This window comes from Lemur catta, chromosome 15 (genome assembly GCF_020740605.2).
Source record: "Lemur catta isolate mLemCat1 chromosome 15, mLemCat1.pri, whole genome shotgun sequence".
Taxonomy (NCBI): Eukaryota; Metazoa; Chordata; class Mammalia; order Primates; family Lemuridae; genus Lemur; species Lemur catta.
In genome coordinates, this window is record NC_059142.1 from 57,395,583 (window position 1) to 57,416,034 (window position 20,452).

The following is a 20,452-nucleotide window of genomic DNA, read 5'->3' on the forward strand; positions in this document are numbered from 1 at the left end:
AGTCGGGAATCAGCTAACCCAGGTCTGTCCCCAGAAACGCACAGGCGAGAAAAGTCTCGTCTGCACAAACCGTAGGAGAAGAAAACTGAGGACAAGAACCACACACTTCCATGGATAAAACTCAACCCCCTCCCTCTCAATAACAACCCCCCAAACCATGAAACAAAAAAAACCCTGTGAATAACCCTGCAAGATCAATGACATCTTCAGTGACCAGGTGAGGACACGGGGCAGGGCAGGTGGGGGTGACCCACCCTGACGTGGACGTTCAACCACTAAATGCAGAACTGGACCCCAAAGGGGAGACCCATGAGGAAGGTTGAAGACGGGAGGTTGGGGCTTGGGGGGCGGTCGGGGGGCGGGGGACAGACGGGTCCTGGGCAGAAGGTTCTTTCTGGGGAATGAAAATGTCCCAACGTTAGACTGTGGTGATGATCGTATGTCCCAGTGAGTTTGCTAAACACACTGAACTGCACATTTTAACAGGTGATCTATGATATGTGAATTATACTTCAGTGAAGCTCTTAACTAAAATTGGGGTGATTAAACTCAAAATGGAAACAGAAAAAAAGAGACAAAATTATGTGAGAAATGAAGACTAAACTGCAAGATCCTCAAGGGAAAACAGATTTTAATAAAACTGAATGAGGGGCACTGAAGAAAGATAGGAAAGTAACATAGAAAATGAAATTTATACAAAGAAAGAAGCAAAAGGGTTTGAGAGAAAGGTATGAAATGAAGACTAAGAAAATCTAACCAATGTGTCTGTCACTGGAATCTTTGAAACAGAAACAAAACAACGGAATGGAGCTAATATTTAAAACCACAAGCCAAGAGAGCTTTTCACAAATAAAAGCAGATCTAGTTCTACACATTGAAAAGCTCCATCAGATCAACTTTAAGACAAATCCCGGTGAAACTATTAGACTTTAACAGTGAAAAATAATTTTCAGAGGCTTGAGGCAAAAAGGCCACACACAGTGACACCTGACACAGCGCCAGCATCCGGCCACGGCGAGGCCACTCTTACAAATGGCCGGAGACTCGACACAAAACAGCAGCTGCGACAGCCCAATACCACGTGAGAAACTGTCCCGTGTCACGAGTCATTTGGAGACGCAGATTCAAAGCGCAGGGAGAAGTCACAGCTCCAACCAGAAAGGCCAAACAGAAAGGATGACAACACGGTGGTGTGAGTGACCGGGACCCGCGCTGGCACTTACCTGACCTCCCTCGTCAAAACGGCCCACGTGGGAAAACCAGGCGCGGGAGCAGAACCAGGTGGGCATGATCACCGTCGGGCCGTTCGAGGTGAAAACCTGGAAGCAACAGGGAAGAGCAGCTTGTTGCCAACCACCTACCATCTACTTCCCACAGAGTGTCATTCAGAAAGAGACAACGGATCTGCGTGTCCCTTCTCCACAGGGACAGGGTTCAAGGGACTTTGCCCCTGGACCAGTGGTGTCCAGCCCAGGGCTGAGACGAGGGAGCAGCCAAGTGCGGCCCCCCTGGCTGTGTTCCAGTGCCGATGCTCACCGGCCACGCCGAGTACGACAGCCAGGAAAGCTCCTGTGTGAACCGGGCTTCTCCGGTTAATTCTGCCTATGTTTGAAGAATTAACACGAATGCTTCACAAACTCTTCCAAAAACAGAAGAGGAGGGAACACTTCGTAACTCATTCTGTGAGGCCAGCATTATGCTGATACCTAAGCCAGACAAAAATATCACAAGAAAACTACACACCAATATCCCTTAAGAATACAGATGCAAATTCTTCAACAGAAATACTCGTAAATGAGCCTTTCATAGACTGTGACCAAGTGGATCCGCCTCAGGGTTGTAAGGATGGTTCAACATAGGAAAATCAATCAACGTAAATAGAACAAAGGACAAAATTTACATGATCATCTCAATAGCCGGCAGAAAAAGCACTTGACAAAAGCCAACACTCTTTCGTGATAAAACTATTCAACTTAAGAATGAAAGGGAATGTCTTTAGCTGACAAAGGGCATTTACAAAACACCCACAGCCACTGACACGCGCGGAGATGGTGACAGACTGGAAGCTTCCTCCAAGGTCAGGAGCAAGACAGGAACATTGCTCTCACCACTTCTATTCAACACTGTGTTTGATGTTCTAGCCAGAGCAACTAGGCAAGAAAAAGAAATAAACAGTATACAACTTGAAAAGGAAGATGACATGATCCTATAAGTAAAAAACCCCAAGGAATACAAGTACACACACACACACACACACACACACAATCTGTGCTAATGAGTTCAGCAAAGTTGTAGGATGTAAGGTCCATACATAAAACTCAATTGTATTTCTATACACTAGCAACAAACAATCCAAAAATGAAATTAAGAAACACTTCCATTTACAATAGCATGAAAAATACTTAGGAATAAATTTCACAAAAGTACAAGACTTATACACTAAAAATTATCAAACATCATTGAAAGAATGAAAGACTGAAAATAAATGTCCCGTTTTCCGCCAACCATCGGGAAAAAACAGTCCACGCTGTTATTTGGGAACTATTACAAAGCAAAAATTGAGCTTCCTGTTTTCCACTTTTACTTGCCAAAAATCCCGAGGTATTTTCTGGCAAGTTCAACTGGACACCTGGCGTTTGTGCTGTTTGCTTGGCTGTAAGAGGAACCTGAGGAAGCAGCCCTGGTCCCTCCACAGCTCCGGCGGCTCTGGTGTGGCAGCCCTGGCCACGTGTGGCCGCTGACCATGTGAGATGTGGCTGGTCCCAAGACGTGTTGTGAGTTTAAGATACACATGGGATTTGGAAGACTTAGTATGAAAAAAAGGACGTAAAATTTCTTGTTGACATTCTTTATATCGACCACATGCTGCGAGGTCAGGCTCTGCGGCTGCCCAGGACCAGCCAGGCCCACGGCCTCCTCCCACGCTGCCCACCCACAGGGAGCCAAGGCTGGACGGGCAGAACGCAGGCTGAGAGGAGGCAGGGAGGGAGGCCAGACCTGCAGGAGCCCGAGGGCCTGGCCTGTGGCTGGCTGAGCTTCTGGAACCCGACCCCCCCACACGGTGCCCTACTGCCAGTCCTTCATGCCATGTTTCTGCTCTGTCTTTTCTATATTCTGATATGTTTACACACAAATGTTGACCACTGAGTCACATCCCATCTGGGTTTGTGGCCCAGGAGTGACAGGAGTGACAGGCTGGACCGTGCAGCCCGAGTGCTCAGCAGGCGGCACCAGCCAGGTCTGTGTGAGTAAACTCTAGCACGTTCGCAGAGGTGACATCACCTAACCAAATTTCTCAGGACACGTCCCTGTCATTAGGTGACACATAAAAAACGTCAGGCCCTGGTTCCCTTCAGCAAGGCAGGACCTCCGGGATGCCAGACTCCACCTGCAACATGGGAGGACATACAGGTAAGAGTGAACTGCACACACAGGTGAGACGGAGGAATGAGCAGAGGTGAGGGAGGAGTACAGGTGACAGGGAGGACCAAGCGCACGTGAGGGAGGACCGAGCGCGGGTGAGAGGACTGAGCCCAGGTGAGAGAGAGGACTGAGCCCCGGTGAGAGGGAGGACCGAGTGCAGGTGAGAGGACTGAGCCCCAGTGAGAGGGAGGACTGAGCGCAGATGAGAGGACTGAGCCCCGGTGAGAGGGAGGACTGAGCGCGGGTGAGAGGGAGGACTCAGCCCAGGTGAGAGGGAGGACTGTGCGTGGGTCAGACCGCTCCTGGAGGAGGGAGGACCTCCGGGGAGCACCCGTGTATGTACTTTCTCATGATTGCTATTCCTGTCCTGATGGATTTTTTTCTCTCCTTCACTGTCAGGACGTCACTGCCTTTCTGATCTGTCACCCACTGAACACTCAGGTGATCCGGGTTCTTAGGGCTTTGCCGCCGTGAAGGACTTTGCCGGCCAGGCCTCGCTGGACCCTCTGCTGCTCTGGGGCCTGGCCGTTTGCCTCTGGGTCCTGTGTTCGCCACCGAGAGAAAGCACTTTGAAAGTAGGTTCCATGGAGCTTTCATAAAAGTCAGAGATCTATCCAAATGCCTTGGGTAGGATATAAAATCCGGCAAAACAAAGTCCACAAGCTGCAGGCCACACCTGTTCGGGACGAAGGCAACCTGAGCTCTCAGGAACATCGCAAGTGTCCGTGGAGCAGAATCAGACCACACGGATCCTTCAAGCGCTCCCAGTGCTTCAGAAAAAGACAAGAGGATCTCAGACTTGAACTCAGTGTTTAATTTAGAAGAGAGAAGCCCTTGAGTTAGACAAACACAACTGAAGTATCTGATGAGATTTATAGCCCTCACTAGCTGTATCTTACCCAGAAGGGACATGGATTCTTCTCAGAGAAAAAGATCCAACTTGACACGACTCATTTCCAGATTCCTGTGGTTTCCTGACCTTATTTCCAAATTCTGATTTGTTGGAAGACTGTGTTCCGGCAGATAACAAATCTTCCAATACGATATTCTGATACTTTCACACCCATGTAGCAACAAGAATAAAATCTGATGTGAAATTCAAAACTTACAGCTTCTGGATTTAATAAACATACAGATATTAATAGAGCTTCCTTTCTCATTAGCACACTTTAGAGACAGTTGGTAAATCTCCACTTTTCTAACCTGCTAAAAATTGCTAGTTTACAGGGATCCACACAATAGACATTGTCGTATACACTTCCTTTTAAATGAAGAAATGAAGAGAAACAGTAGAGGTTACTCTGTTTCAAAATAGGTAGGGTATTAATTTTGATTGCTAACTTATTAGAACTAGGCAAAAACCCTTGAACTCTGGAGGACAGACTTTAATGAAGAGAAATACTGAGATAATGGAATTTGCAAAATTGTAATCTTTTTACATAACCCAGGTGAGTTCTCAGTCTCACTGACAGCGACGCTGCTTCCGCACAAAAGGAAACGAAAGGTTTGCAAAGCAACCCCTGGTGCCTGAGCAGACTCCAGGCCGCGCGTGCCCCGCAGGGGGTCCCGGGTGTCGGGGAGACGAGGGGGGGGGCGAGGAGACGGGAAGAGCCATGGCCGCCACGCATGCCCATCGCCCACGCACACCCCACACACGCCCCTCGCCCACCCACACACACGCACACCCCACGCACGCCCCTCGCCCACCCACACACATGCACACCCCACGCACGCCCCTCGCATGCCCCACGCACGCCCCTTGCCCGCCCACACACACGCACACCCCACGCACACCCTTCACACGCCCCTCGCCCGCCCCACGCACACGCCCACCCCACGCTGTCACCTACAGTGGCCCAGAGGCCGCATCTACACAAGTTTGCTGATGGCAGAGTGGCCGCCCGAGGGCGTCTGGGAGCGCAGTCAGGCCCCCGGATTTCAGTCCAGCCGGCTGGAGGCCAAAGCCCCGGTGCTGTGGCCACTAAAGGACCGTCCAGGAGTTGCCGGCACCCAGCGTGGACAGGAGAGGGAGGCAGAGGCCCAGGCAGGGCCACACACCGGTGGCTTTCTCGCCGCATCTGCCGTGACCCGGCCAGTGGCTGAGTCGCCGCTGCTGGCCCCGTTGCCCACGATTCCTCGTGCGTGGAGCCAGGGCCACGGGCAGATGCCAGCGCCCTCCCTGCCGTACACCCCGTGGCCCGCGTGTGGCCCTCACGCTTTGTGACCTGCAAGTGCACCGTTCTCTTGCCCCTCGGGCCGCCCTCCTCCGATCTCGGACCATTCCACCTTGTTCTCTGGAGCAGAACCTCCCACTTGCACTTCTGCTCCTCCTCCCCCTCCCCCCTTCCCCTCCCCCTCCTCCTCTTGCTCCTCCCCCTCCTCGCCAGGGCCCAGCATCCGGCAGTGTGAACCCCACAGACCCCCTGCGGCAGGAGGACCCGGCTCAGCTGAGCTGCCCCCAGCAGAGCCCCGAGGCCCTGAGGTGGCTCAGCCCCCACACACCAGAGCTGCCCAAAGCAGCCGAAAAGAGGAGGGGGGTGTGGCCGTCACAGGAGGAAAGCAGCCGGGACTGTGGCCACCACGGCGGAAAAGCAGACTAGGTCTGTGGCCGCCACAGCCCCGCAGAGCTAGGCACACAGGAGCCCCCGAGGGCGCAGGCAGGACGGCGTGGGACAGGAACTTGCACAGTGAGCTCCACCGTGACTGACTCCTCTGCTGCCCCGTGTGGGATCCCCCAGGCTGAACGGCACATCCACACCCAGGCAGGGGTGTCCCCAGCCCCATGTCAAGGCTGAGGGTGTGCGGGGCCACCTTCCCTGTGGCGCCTGCAGAAGCAGACACAGAACGTGGCTGAGGCAGGGCCGGGGCAGCAGCGGGAGCCAGTTCCTGACCCCACAGTGCAGGAGCCGGGCCGTGTGCAGGGAGCCGGGCTGCTAAGGGCACCCTCAGCCCCAGAATGAGCGAGCCATCATCAGAGCGGGACAGCCCAGCAGTGAGCCACAGACACGCCAGCTCGCTGAGGAGCCAGGTTTCCACGGAGCTGGAGATGCAGCTGAGAACGAGGCCAGGCCTGGCAGCAGGGCCGGAGCTCACAGGCCCAGGGTGCCGGCATCCGGCACCAGTGCCGAGCGGTGGCCCCAGCGCGGTGTGTGTAGCGTCTGCCTCCGCGGCTGTGAAGTTGTTCCACCCTCAAAACTCCTTAAAAAGTAACTTCTTTCCTGCACCGAAGTATAAAGGACAAATTCCGCGAGGTCTGGGCTGCCCCGGGAGGCTCCGGGCGTGCCGTGTGCGTGGCGGGCGGCCGTGGCACCTCAGTGCCCTCCGCGCTTTTGGATAAAGATTTTCAATTAAACAAAGTTTTTTTTTTGAGACAGAGTCTTGCTCTGTTGCCCGGGCTAGAGTGCCGTGGCGTCAGCCTTGCTCATAGCAACCTCAAACTCCTGGGCTCACGCGATCCTCCTGCCTCAGCCTCCCAAGTAGCTGGGATTACAGGCATGCGCCACCATGCCTGGCTAATTTTTTCTATATGTATTTTTAGTTGGCCAGATAATTTGTTTCTATTTTTTAGTAGAGATGGGGTCTCGCTCTTGCTCAGGCTGGTCTCGAACTCCTGACCTCGAGCGATCCACCCGCCTCGGCCTCCCACAGTGCTAAGATTACAGGCGTAAGCCGCCGTACCCGGCCTAATTGAAGTTTCTTGAACGTGGCCTTATTTGATTGCAGCCAAATTAATATGCCTTCCTGTGTTTCCTGCTGCCACTCAGAAACCCGACGCTGGGACACACCCCTTTAATGAGGAAGGACGTCCCCTCTTCCTGGCTCTCACAGAGGTGACTCTGTGTCTGTGTGGGCTGCAGCCACGATGGGGCTCACGGCCTCGCTGCCAGCAGCTCGACCTCGGTAACTGTCGGCATCTGGGGGCACCTCCTGCCAACCCCCCAATCCTGCCCTGCCAGGAAGTGAGGAGATCATTCCAGGAGCAGCTGCAAAACAAATTAGCTTCCCCGCTTTAACCACGCGTAGCTCTAAAAGGCTATTAATGGAATATTCATCTTCTCGAAATGTGGAAAAGTGAATCTAAATGGAAAAAAGGCTTTTTCTTTTTCCCTCTTTTGCGTGTGTGTGAAACGGCAGGTTATGAACAGAACTTAAAGTGAAGCCAATTTGAAGACAGAAGCAGAATCGATCGACTGGCCCCTGCAGCTACCGCCCGAATTCAGTTCACAGAACAGCTGATGCCCGAATCACAAGCAACAGAGATTTCAGAAGCTAATTAAAATTATGCTGGGATTTCAGCTTTACTGCAGATCAAAATTACACTTTCAAACTTCAGAGTTTGAAAAACAAACCATCTGATTATGCGGCAGGATCACAGGTCGTGGGAGGCAGCGGGCTCTGGCCCAGCCCACAGGAGGGCGCCTCCCTGCTCCTGCCACAGCTCACGCCTGGCCTCACGCCTGGCCGGGGCCAGCGGGTGGCGGCTCCCCTGCTCCCGCCCCACTGATGTCCCCTCCTGGGGGGCTCGTTTCTCCTGCCCATATCCCGAATGCTGGCATCTCAAAAGATCAAAATCCCTGAAGTCTAAAATCTCCAAAATCACAATCCTGAAAGATCAAAACCCCAAAAATGTAATTCTGGAGAAAATAATTTAAAAATTCTTTAAAAGACATGTATTTACGTTTGTAAAGGGGAGCTTATTGGAGAAACATATAAACACGGGACAGAATACTTCACGGGCCACTTCACAGAATAAAACAGGCAACACTGACACGCAGGTTTTGCAAGTGTAAGCACTCGGATACACTAACGAGTCTCACAGCCACAGTTACGCAGAGAGGAACCACATTCATACAGAAACAGCTCACGTCACCCACAGTCGTCTGAAATCCGTGACGGACAACCCAGGTCTTTTGACGAGACCCATCAAAAACCGTGATGGGTCAACACAGCACATGCCCTAACCCTGACCCTAACCCTGACCCAAAGGGCCTGATCTTGAGGAATCTTATCTTTTGTAAATGCAGACATACAGAAAGGACATGTCTTCGTTTACTGAGGAAGTTTCAACGTTTTTACACACACGCACAATGCTTACATACAAAATCATAGTTGTGAAAATGCACTTTCACAGAGTCAAATCTGCAAGAAATGCATAAGATGAATTAGAACCCTCTAAAAATCTCCAAACAACGTATACCTCCAGTACGAAAGTGACGTGAAGTGAAATACACAGCAGGGCAAATGGTGAGAAATAATGCTGACAATTTAGAATAGTGGGAAAAACTAAAAAAAGGAAAATACCAACAATAGAAAGAGAAAATTCAAAATTTGAAAAAGCACATTACAGGGATAGATTACGGCCAGCTGCACAAGGTCGTATAAGAGCTGCTTGACTTTCTCGAGCATCAACTATATTTCGAAGTCCTGCACCACCATGAATACCTGCTCTTTTCCTTTTAGGACATGGGTCTCCTCGGAGGACAGGCTCACATTCATTTTCCACATGGAGCTACTCTTTTCAAAACTCTTCTGTGACTCCATATACTCCGACATGAGCATTCCCTATTAAATCTGCCCATCTTCTGTGCTGTGCTTCTGTGTTGCTTTGGGCACACAAAAGTATGCTCTGGGCCAGGCATGTGGGCTCACGCTTGTAATCCCAGCACTCTGGGAGGCCGAGGCTGGAGGATCGCTCAAGGTCTGGAGTTAGAGACCAGCCTGAGCAAGAGCGAGGTCCTGTCTCTACTAAAAATAGAAAAAATTAGCTGGGTGTGGTGGCGCCTATAGTCACAGCCACTCAGGAGGCTGAGGCAGGAGGAACGCTTGAGCCCAGGAGGCTGCAGAGAGGTATGACGATTCCATTGCACTCTAGCCAGGGCGACAAAGCGAGACCCTTTCTCAAAAAACACAACAAACAGAGAAGCAAAAAAAAAAAACCCCAAAAAACAAAACCATAATGCATTTACTCAAATATAGACCATAAATTTCTGGGAAACCATCCTGATGATCAAACAGCAACACTGTCAAGTACCTTCTTATCCTACCACGCTCATAACTGTTTTAAAACTGGTCGGCAACTTCACTGGCTTTTTCAGACAAATGCAGCTTTAATTTATTAAAAGCTCCCGGAATTTCATCAGCCTGAAGGAACGCCAACACAAACAAATGACGCACTTTTAAGCTGAAGATTTTGTCACTGCCGTATCATGTGGCCAATCCACTCATCTGAATTTTTTGCCAAATGCAATGGAAAAAACAAACTTTTATCAGTAACAACTTGGAATTCACTTTCAGAAGCCTTGACCACACCTAATTCCAAATCTGTCATTATAGTTGGGAATTCAATTAGATATTAGGGATTTTAGACTTTAGGGATTTTGATAAATAGAGATTTTGATCTTTAGGGATTTCCACATTTGGAACTATGGCGTTTGGACTGTGTCTCAGGGTTACGATGGCACCAGCTGAAGCCCTGACCCGTTTGATGGTATTTGGAGACGGGCCTTCGGGAGGGCACTAGGTTTAGACGAGGTCATGAGGGCGGGGCCCCTACCGTGGGCCGAGTGTCTCTGTGGGAAGAGACACAGAGAGCTTCCTCCCTCTCAGTCTCCACCACGCGAGGGCAGCAAGAAACGGCCACCGGGGAGCCAGGATGAGGCCCCCCCAGAAAGCAAACCCTGCCAGACCTTGACTTGGACTTTCCAGCTTCCGGAACTGTGAGAAAATACGTTTCTGTTGCTTAAGCCACCTAGTCGACAGGACTTTGCTACGGCAGCCCAAGCTAATTAAGATAACCACCCAGACCGTACACCAACATTAATAATAAAAAAAGAAAGATTATAGACCTACATGTAAAACCCAAAACTATACAAGTTTTAGAAGGAAAAATAGGAGAAAACCCTTGTCAACTTGACTAAACCAAGATTTCTTAGACACAACACCAAAAGCACAATCCGGAAAAGGCAAACTGATAAAGTGGTTCCGTCAAAATTTAAAACTTCTACTCATTGTTAAAAGAACGAAAAGACAAGCCGCAGTCTCGGAAAAGATACCTGCAAAGCCTGTATCTGGTAAAGGACTTGTGTCCTAAACAACTCCCCAGATTCAACAGGAAGAATGCAAACAACTCAACAAAGTAATGGGCAAAGGATTTGAACAGACGCTTTATCAAAGAAGATATACGGATGGCAAACAAGCCGGTGAAAAGATGCTCAACATTACCAGTCATTAGAGAAATGCACACTAAAACCACAAGGAAATGCTACTGTACACCTGTTAGATTAACTGGACAAGACCGGTCATGCCCGGTGCCGGCAGGGAGGCCGGACCTGGTCTCCTACACACTGCTCCAGAATGCAAAGCCGTGCAACCAATTTGGAAAACACTTGAAAATTTAAAAATACACCTGCTGTATGAACCAGCCCTTTCGCTGCTATTCTCCCAAAAGAGGCTGAACATGTGCACGTTCTCACGTATGACCAGAGGCCTGCACACTGCAGCTTTATGTGTCACAGCTGAGAACTGGAACAACTCAAATGCTCAACAGTCGAATGGCTAAACAAATTGTTAAACATCCACACGACAGAACACAGCTGAGCCCTGAACAACGCGGGGGCTGGCATACCAACCCCCCACACAGTTAAAAATCTAAGTATAACTTTTAACTCCCTAAAAACTTAACTAATAGCTTACTGTTGCCCGGAAGCCTTATTGAGAACATCAACAGTCAATTAGCACATATTTTGTATGTTGTATGTATCCTATGCTGTATCCTTGCAACACAGCACGCCAGAGGAAAGACAATGGCATTAAGAAAGTCACAGGGAAGAGAAAACACCTCTACGGCCCTGTGTTGTGTGTGTCGACACTGCACGTTTATGTCACCTATTTGCAAGATGAATCCTGAGACGGGGCAGCTGCAGCTGCCGACTCGACCTACAGCCGTTACCGAGCAACACAGCGTCACGGGCTTCTCTCTGCTTCCTGGGAGCACTTCCAGCATCAGCGCTGGCCCTCCCTGTGGGACCCCTGGTGCTACTCAGGGTTACGGCATCGCACCAAACACAACGAACACTCCTGAGAACTGAGACCACCTTGTACTGTGACGAGCAATTTACTGGAGAGACGGTGCGTGGGGACGGTCCCGCAGAGTCCTGAAGTGAATACTCGAGACGCTGGAGCTCGCTGCGGTGGCACCAGGAGGCGGCTGTGGAGTGGTGACGGTAGCACAGCGTGTGCCCGTTTAACGCAGCTGTGACTTAACACGCATCCTCACGTCTGTTCTCGTTTCTCTCAACTGAGAACGGTGCCACGTACAGTCTGTGCATAAGTTTTAACTTTTTATAATAGATTTGTATATATTTTATGGCAGTAACGAAATAGACTAGCACCTACATACATTTTATGCATTCATGACATACCTTTTTCTTAATTTTAAATATTTCTGGGCCACTCAGTTTGTCTGCGAGTTTTTTCAAATTTGTGACCAGCTCCGTGAATAAACCCTTTTTCGTAGTTCTCTTAAGGTTCGAGTTACCACGCCAGTAAGACTCGCTGACCAGAACTTCGTAACTTTCTGTCTCGCTGGCCCATTCCCTGTGGGTGTTTCCCCCAGAAATGGCGGAGCCTTTGCAGCCTCGAGGGCACTACCAGGCGTCACCCCCGGTGCCCTGGTAGTGGGGGCTGGAAGACGCAGTAGGGATGATGCACCACAGACTGTGGCCAAGGACCTGCTGAGCGGCCCGCTGCCCACACCCACCTGCGCACAAGACCACAGAAGGACCAACATGCACCCCCAGCCCATTATATCACTGAAATCTCACCCTGGGAGGGACTCGCCCGCCATCTTTTTATCACACGTGTATGTGCTGGCGTGATCTCTCACTGCACTCGCGTGCCGTGCACTCTGCCTGAAACATGTACTGATGCCCACTCATTTCATCCGTTAGTCATTTCACCTCTAGAAACACCCCCTGACCCCACGGGTCAGGGAGGCGGATTTGAGGCCGTCCTCCCACCTCCGGGTTGACGTCCTCTGCGATAAATCTCCTTTCTTCCCTGACAATCCTCCTTGTCTCAGTAACTGGCTTTCCGTGCGGCAGGCAGCACAGGGAACCCTCCTGAGGGTTCATTAACTTTGCGATAAATCTCCGAAACAATTTTCAATACATTTATTGAAAAAAAAATCCACATATAAATGGACCATGAGGTTCAAACCCGTGCAGTTCAAAGGTCAACGGTGCCATTTGGTAATAAAAACAAAGGACTATTGTTGTGAACAGACGACACAGATGGATCCCAAGGTAGTTATGTGGACTAGAAGCATCCAGACCAAAAAGTGTCTTCTGAATGACCCCATGGACACAAAATTCCTCTGCAGGGAGGGAGTGGGTCAGTGGCTGCTCGGGGTCGGGGGAGGGGGAGCCGTAAGGAAACCGGGGGCCATGAGTGTGTTCATTATCCTGATCGCGGTGGGCGGTTCACGGTAGGCACACGTCAGCACTGATCAAACTGTGCATCTCAAATAGATGTTATTTATCACATGTCAGTTACACATCAGTAAAGCTCTTTAAAAACAGATGACAAATGAACAAATAACTAGAAATCCCACAAAATCCCTAGGTAAGTATGAATTTACAGGAAATTTAGGGACAGAGAGATTTGTTAAACGAGATCAGGGAGATGCAGTCAGCAAAAGTCTCACTGTCGAAAGCATTCATGGCCAAATTACTCAACATCTTCAACAAAGTATGTCAAGGAAAAAGAAGAGGACGATGAAGGAACCTATAAAGACATTAACCAGCAACTGCAATGCCTGCACCTCCCACAAAGAGAACAAGAAGAGAGAGGAGGGGGGGAGGGGGAGACCTTTCACCAATTGGGACGTCCCAGGATGGGGACTTTGGCATCTTCATAGCCAAAGTCATACTTGTCCTTTCTGGTGCGGGACTCCACTCATACAAACCCCCGGAAAACGCAGACCAGCCTGCAGCGATGGCACCAGGTGATCCGCACACAGACACGTGACTGGAAGGACCCGGTGCTGAGTTTTGGGCCACACACTATTTCTTTGTGAATTTTTATATTGCTTGGATTTCCTTATGGAACAGTCAAGCGTGACGTTTACAAATACAATAAAGTCATTTTAAAATTCTTGTAAGTAAATGCAGCTATGTAACTGATAAAGGAACATTCATTTAATTTTATTAAAAACATCAAAAGAAAAACCAGATATTCTGCGGGCAGAAACCTACCCCCAGGAGACACTCTGAACCCACACCGGGCGTCTGGCTGCCGTGGCCTCCCGTGAAAACCGTCTCGGTGACAAGGCTCCGATCGCGGTGCCTGTCCCCACCGACCCGGCCGCTCCCTGCGGCTCCGCCCCGGCCCCGGCACCAGGCGCGGCCACCGGGAAAGCGGCCGCGGTCGCCGAGTGTCCTGCGCTGGGTGTTTTCGTGAGTGGACTGAAAAGTGCCTCCCTGGGGTCACAGCTCGCGGCCTAACAGCCGGACACGTGGCCAGGAAGCCACAGCCAGGACATGTGACTGGGAAGCCACAGCCGGGACACGTGACCAGCGGACCGCGTGGCCAGGAGGCCACAGCCGGAACACGTGACCGGGAAGCCACAGCCGGGACACGTGACCGGGAAGCCACAGCCGGGACACGTGACCAGGAGCGACAGCGACCCGCCCTGCACTGGCCGGTGGCGGCGCAGACACGACAGGCTCCGCCCACTGCAGCCCCCCCCCTCACGGCACGTCACCGCGGGGCCGCCCTGCTGTCCCTGCTGTCCCCGCTGCGTGTCGGCCCCGGCTCCGTGGAACGTGAGGGACACGCATGTGCAGGCTCTGAATGCGCTGCGGGGTTTCTGAGCGCTCCGTCCCGCAGCCCGAGGCAACGCGGCTTCCGGTCAGAACCGAAACCCGCACCGCCGGGCGGCGACAAGGCTGGCGACAAGGCTGGCGACGGTGTTCCCGCGGCTGCCGCCACCTCACACCGTCAGACCGACGGCGCGAATGAGCCTGAGGACACACACCGCGCCCACCGCGACGTCCGAGCGGCAAAGGCGACAGACACGAGGCGGGACGACGCCCCGGAGAGACCCCGAACCCCCGTCCCACGGCGCAGGCGGGACAGAGGACGCCGCGCAGCCGCACCTGGGTCAGAAGCTGGTCGGGCGTCAGCCGGTTGATCCAACGCGTGTACCGGCCGGTGGACTCGGGGGGGTCCCTCCGCACCCGGCAGCCGACGATCTGCGAGAGCCAACGACAGGCAGGACGTGAGCAAAGGCCCGGTGAGCAGGTGCGCACACACCTGTTTACAGACACAGCTGCTTACAGACACACCTGCTTACAGACACACCTGTTTACAGACACACCTGTTTACAACCGGTTTACAACACACCGGTTTACAACACACCTGCTTACAGACACACCTGTTTACAGACACACCTGCTTACAGACACAGCTGCTTACAGACACACCGGTTTACAACACACCGGTTTACAGACACACCTGCTTACAGACACACCTGCTTACAGACACAGCTGCTTACAGACACACCGGTTTACATCACAGCTGCTTACAGACACACCTGCTTACAGACACAGCTGCTTACAGACACACCTGCTTACAGACACACCTGCTTATAGACACAGCTGCTTACAGACACAGCTGCTTACAGACACAGCTGCTTACAGACACACCTGCTTACAGACACACCGGTTTACATCACACCTGCTTACAGACACACCTGCTTACAGACACACCTGCTTATAGACACACCTGCTTACAGACACAGCTGCTTACAGACACACCTGCTTACAGACACAGCTGCTTACAGACACACCTGTTTACAGACACACTGGCTTACAACACACCTCACACCTGTTTCCAGACACCCCACCTACTCCGAGCGCGCAGCTCTGGAGAGGAACCCACTGCGACCCGTGGAATCCGGGTCGGGTTGGGCACAACTCCTGGAGCCCAGGTGGAGGAAGGGGGAGGAGGGGGAGGAAGAGGGAGGGAAGGAGGAGGGGAGCACCCCCTCCCGGGGTGGACGAGGGTGGTGACACTGTACGTACAGGGGACACCCGCCCTCTCAGGTTGCACGAGGGTGGTGAGGCTGTGGGTACAGGGGAGCACCTGCCCGCCCTCCTGCACAACTTATGAAAACTGTCATCAGGGGTTCTGCCTTCCTAATTAAATGGGGTTTTTTTGTAAATGGCCTTAAAAAATGAGCAAGTACAAGTGTGCACTCAGCATTCAGTTCATTCTTTCAAAACAAACCATACAATGTAATTGACATAACCACCAACCAGCAACTGCAAATTAAGGCTTTTGTAGGTCACGATTTAGAAACAAATCCAGCCAGACAATGACAGCCTTGCGAGAGCTGACTCGGTCTTAGTGCAACATGGTTATTCTGGCCTCTGTCGTTTCCATGCAGAGGAGTCTCCGGGCAGGAGAAATGGCCGGAATGTTCCGTGCATCTGTGTGGTGGGAGGACAATGCGGCTCCAGAGAGTGTTTCTCTCCAGAATGTTGGGACAGAAAGTCTAGAGAGAATTTCATCAGATGATTTTGAAGTTCTATAACCTAGAACTTTAAAAAAAACTATAAATAAGCAAATCAAGGTTGTTCTATTAAGAATTTAAGACAAACTGACACAGTTTGCATTTTTTCCGAATTCCTGAGTGTCCTAAACATCCCGTTCATTTGAGCCTGCGCTGTGGAGAACCGCCAAGAACAACTTCGTTCACGAAGCCAATACTTTCCTTTTTTCATTATGGAAATGAAAACATCTGCAAATGCCTCATTCTCTAAAATGTCAACATTCATCACAAAATTCCAGTGCATACTTGGAACCTGTCACCTGTGGCCATGTAAAACTCATGCAAGTGACACGGTGGCAGTGACCGGCCGGTTACACAGAGGCACACGTCCCCCGAGGTGCGGGAAAGGCTCTGGGGGGACCGAGCACTCGTAAGAACAGGCCGATGCATTTCTGATACCTTGTCACTCCCTCACTTCCATAAGCAGCATTACACACCTCCCAGAGCCAGTGACAGAAATTTCTGGAAACCCAGTCTCTGCATTTTCTTACATAAGCTGTACACAGAAATCCATCCTGGAGGACTTTTTCCCCCATTTTTTCCCTCTTTCCAACAGAGGAACCAGACCAAAAGTACAGACAGTTGTGCACGCACCTCTCTCTGCACCGGACAGGAATCCCACCGGCATCCCGGAGGCCAGGGCAGGACCCCCACGGCAGCCGATGGCCTCGGGTGCCAGGACAGCACATGCCACCCTCACACGCAGACGTTCACTGACACCTTCCCCAGCTAGCGGGGCCAAGAAATGAAACATCCCAGGAGGGTAAACTTAAAGACCAACCTCTGGAGTCCGTGGGAACCAACAGCTATGGATACACACCTTTACGCGTTTCTGTGGTTCCTAAACTTTGCTGTGTCTTGACCCTACTGAGAATCTGGTGCGAAACCTTCTCCCGCCCACTGAAACGTGCCCCCACAGAAGCCCCCACAGCCACCATGGGGCCACCGAGCCTCCCGGGACCCTGCGCACCACGACAGAGGCAGCACGTGGACCCCTCTGCTCCTGAGAATGTCACCTGTGTCTGTTTCCTGTCTGTGTTTGCACCCCTGACACGCCTGAGATGCACAACCCAAGACACCTACCACCTGAGATGCCCAACCTGAGACACCCACCTGAGACACACACCTGAGACACACCTGAGACACCCCCTGCGCAGCTGGTGACATCCTCAGCAGCCCTGCAGCCCCGGCCTTCCCGCGGCTCCCTCCCCGGCACACGGCCGCCCTCCCCAGACAATCCCAGTCCCGGATGAGCTTCCTCACGGGCGAACCGGCGTCACCTCCTCACAGAAGGAGGCAACCAGGACCTGAGGGAGGAGCGTAACCGCAGATGTCCACGTTCTAGGAGGTTTGTGTGTTTGGGGGCTGGGAAGCTGGGGGAAGAAAAAGGTGCTGAATTCTTAAAAGCAGGAAATAATTAGGTTGACTTCAGAGCGCCCAAAATACAGCCTATTGGAAGAGAAACGAATCATCCTAGATGAGAAGCCCTTGACACGCCTGGAGAAACTCCACCTCAAGGAAGTGCGTCTCACCAGCTATTTTGTGGGAAACTACCCAGCGAGCTCACCGGGCGTCTGCTTTACGGGCAGCCGGGCCCCTGATGCCGCGTGGGACTGACCCGCCGTGACCAGACCCACCGTGACAGGACCAAGCCATGACCGGACCTGCCGTGATCAACTTGCTGTGAGGGACTGAGCCGTGACCGACCCGCCGTGACCAGACCACACACACGGACACCACGCTCCGCCCAGAGGCGTGGCCGGGGCCTGTCCCAGGGTGAGCAGTGGCCGCACCTGTGTGGAGACCCTGGCTCTGGGCTGGGTCATGGGTTTGTCCGTGTCTGAAACTAGGGATCAGCAGCGCAATTCAAAGGCTTCTTCTGAAACTTTGGGGGGTCCTGAACTGGCAGGAGCCGCGGGGTGGTTGGTGCCGGCCCAGGGCTGAGCTCCCACCTGCAGGGCAGGGACTGGGGGGCTGTTGAGGAAACACCCACCCGCCTACTCCGGAAGGAGCCCTGATGCTATTCTGAAGATGAGAACCATATGTGAGGTTATCTAAATGAGAAAAAGAATTTTTTAAAACTACTGACACACTACAGCTCTCAATCTCAGTTTTCATGTCTAAGGCGCTCTGCTTCGAAAATGCTGATTAACAGTACAAACCCCTCCGTGCCCATTTGCATGAACAAGTGCTACGCAAAACAAGAAGCATGTCTTCCTCCCACCCAAGTGCTAGAGACAAACCGGCTGCAGATCACCCTCTGTGACGTGGCCGCCTTCCCACGGACTGATTCCTCCGCCCTAAGGAAAAGTCTTCATTGAAACCCATTGTGGCAACTTCCTCAACAGGCGGCAACGGGGGGGGGTGAGGACTTACGCTCGTCGGGTGCTGGACGGCAGCTTCGTGTTGCAGCCTCACCCGCTGAGACATCATCACGTCGTCCTGCAGCGAAGAGCACATTTTAGGCTCAGAGAAAGCAACTTCCACACGCAAGTGAGACGAGACAGACAGCCCAACAGCGGGACCGGCGAGAGCTCGCGCAAGCCCAGGAGGCAAGCGGGGAAGTAAAACACCCTGACGGCCCGCGGGGGGCACAGAGGACAGAGCAAGGTTCCCCCTCTGCAGGCTGCACCACTGTTCGGGGAGACGTTTGCACCACCCCGAAGAGCTGAAGCTGCACCCCGAGACCCGGGGCTCTCACTGTGTGGTAGAAGATTCACACGTGTGCGGGAAGATGCACACTGAAGCATGCACGGCAGCACGGCGCCAGCGTGGACACAACTGCACGGCCACGAACGCCACGTGGATGAAGACACCTGCACGTCATCAGCTTCGAGGACCACACGGCTGTACAGCTAAGCCGCAGCTGCTCACAACATAAACCAAGTTCACAGACCTGACGTTTAGTGAAAGGAGCAAAAGAACACACACGGCGCCACTCCATGTATTGAAATCCAAAATCAAGCAAAATTAACCATTTTATTTTAAAAATGCACACGCACACGTAGCGTAAACCATGAGGAAAAGCAAGGGCAGGGTCACCCTGAGGGCAGCACAGTGGCCCTGTGCGGGGCGGTGGGGGAGCGGGGCAGGACGGGGCGCCCCGCTGTCGGCAACGGGGCTTTCTAGACCGACTGGAAGCGACACACACACCTGCTTCCTAACTAGTCTATAAAGTGTGTACTTGTACATTTTATGTGGGTACAGCTCATCTCACAATAAAAAGATGTTTTAAGTGGAAGAAAAACCAGGGTTTAAGTATTTTGTTTAAAGGTGCAGATGCACCCAACAGAACTAAAAATAACATCACTGGGAGGATATTTATCTTTAAGTTGAGCAATAAGATGAACTAAAACACCTATATTATGTCTCTTATTTCAGAAAAATGGCCTTATGAACATTCTGATCATCCAATGACCCCTGAATAAAGTGAGCTGCAAGAGGAGCCCAGTGGGGCCATGAGAGGAGGGGGAGGGGCTGGGAGGAGGAGGGAGGAGGGAAGGGAAGGAGGAGAGAGGAGGACGGTAGAGGAAGAGGAAGGCTAAAAGCCAGCACGTGGCCTTAATGGCCATTCCACAGCTGAGCGCGTCCTGCCCGCTGACGCCATGCCCTCCTGGGACCTGGGCCAGGCAGCCACAGGAGAGCGCCTGGCTCGTGAGACGCCTGGCCCACCTGAGGGGCAAGTCCCCACCTGCCCCCAGACACAGGCGACTCAAATCTCTGACCTCTCGTCCAGGCCCGGCTGAACCTCCCTTGGGGAAGGGGCATCACACGCACCTTCTAGAACTAGGGCCAGCTCAGTACCTGCACTTGGTTGGCCCTCAAAAACATTTGTGGAACATGGAGAATGTTATGTTATGTGAAACTAGCCAGGCACAGAAAGACAATACCGCCTGTTCTCTAGTAGGTGGGGGCTGAAAAGTTGATCTCGTGGAGCGAGGAGTGGAGGGTCGTCACCGAGGGCTGGGAAGGTGGCGGGGGAGGAAGGGAGGGTTCGTGGGCACACAAATGGTCAGGAGGGTGAGATCCAGCATTCGACAGCACAACAGGGCCGCTATAGTTGACAGTTTATTGTATATTTCAAAATAGCATGAAGATCTGGAATGTTCCCAACATAAAGAAAGGACAGATGTTGGATGTGACGTCCCAGTTATCCATGTGATCATGACATGCTGAATGCTGTATCGAAATATCACAGGTTCCACACAAACATGCCCAGCTATTATATATCCATAAAAATTGTTTAACTATCTTAGAAAAAATGGATTTTCAATTTACTTCACCACGTAAACAAAACACTCGCATATACTCTTCTTTGATCCTCCTCAGAGACAGAACAGCCGACACTGTCCCCATTTGGGGGTGGAAGGGCTGTCCCTCACCCGAGTCCCAGCCTTTGCACGTCATGGCTACAATC

General features: G+C 52.0%; 1 protein-coding gene across 22 annotated transcripts in view; it reads right to left on the bottom strand.

The window, feature by feature from the left end:
- Positions 1-20,452, bottom strand: part of B3GNTL1 (UDP-GlcNAc:betaGal beta-1,3-N-acetylglucosaminyltransferase like 1) — a 62,810-nt gene that overhangs the window by 19,243 nt on the left and 23,115 nt on the right. For 17 of the 22 annotated variants that reach the window (XR_006728886.1, XR_006728889.1, XR_006728883.1 and 14 more), the window contains exons 5-8: positions 18,412-18,477; positions 18,279-18,335; positions 14,580-14,675; positions 1,224-1,319 (exon numbers count right to left, since the gene is read on the bottom strand). Coding sequence is in view for 9 of the 22 variants with exons in the window: in XM_045525806.1 (XP_045381762.1) it covers positions 1,224-1,319; positions 14,580-14,675; positions 18,279-18,335; positions 18,412-18,477 (315 nt within the window). In the remaining 13 variants the exon portion in view is untranslated. The remainder of the gene's footprint in view (positions 1-1,223; positions 1,320-14,579; positions 14,676-18,278; positions 18,336-18,411; positions 18,478-20,452) is intronic. The other 5 variants (XR_006728881.1, XR_006728879.1, XM_045525808.1 and 2 more) reach the window with 3 other exon arrangements.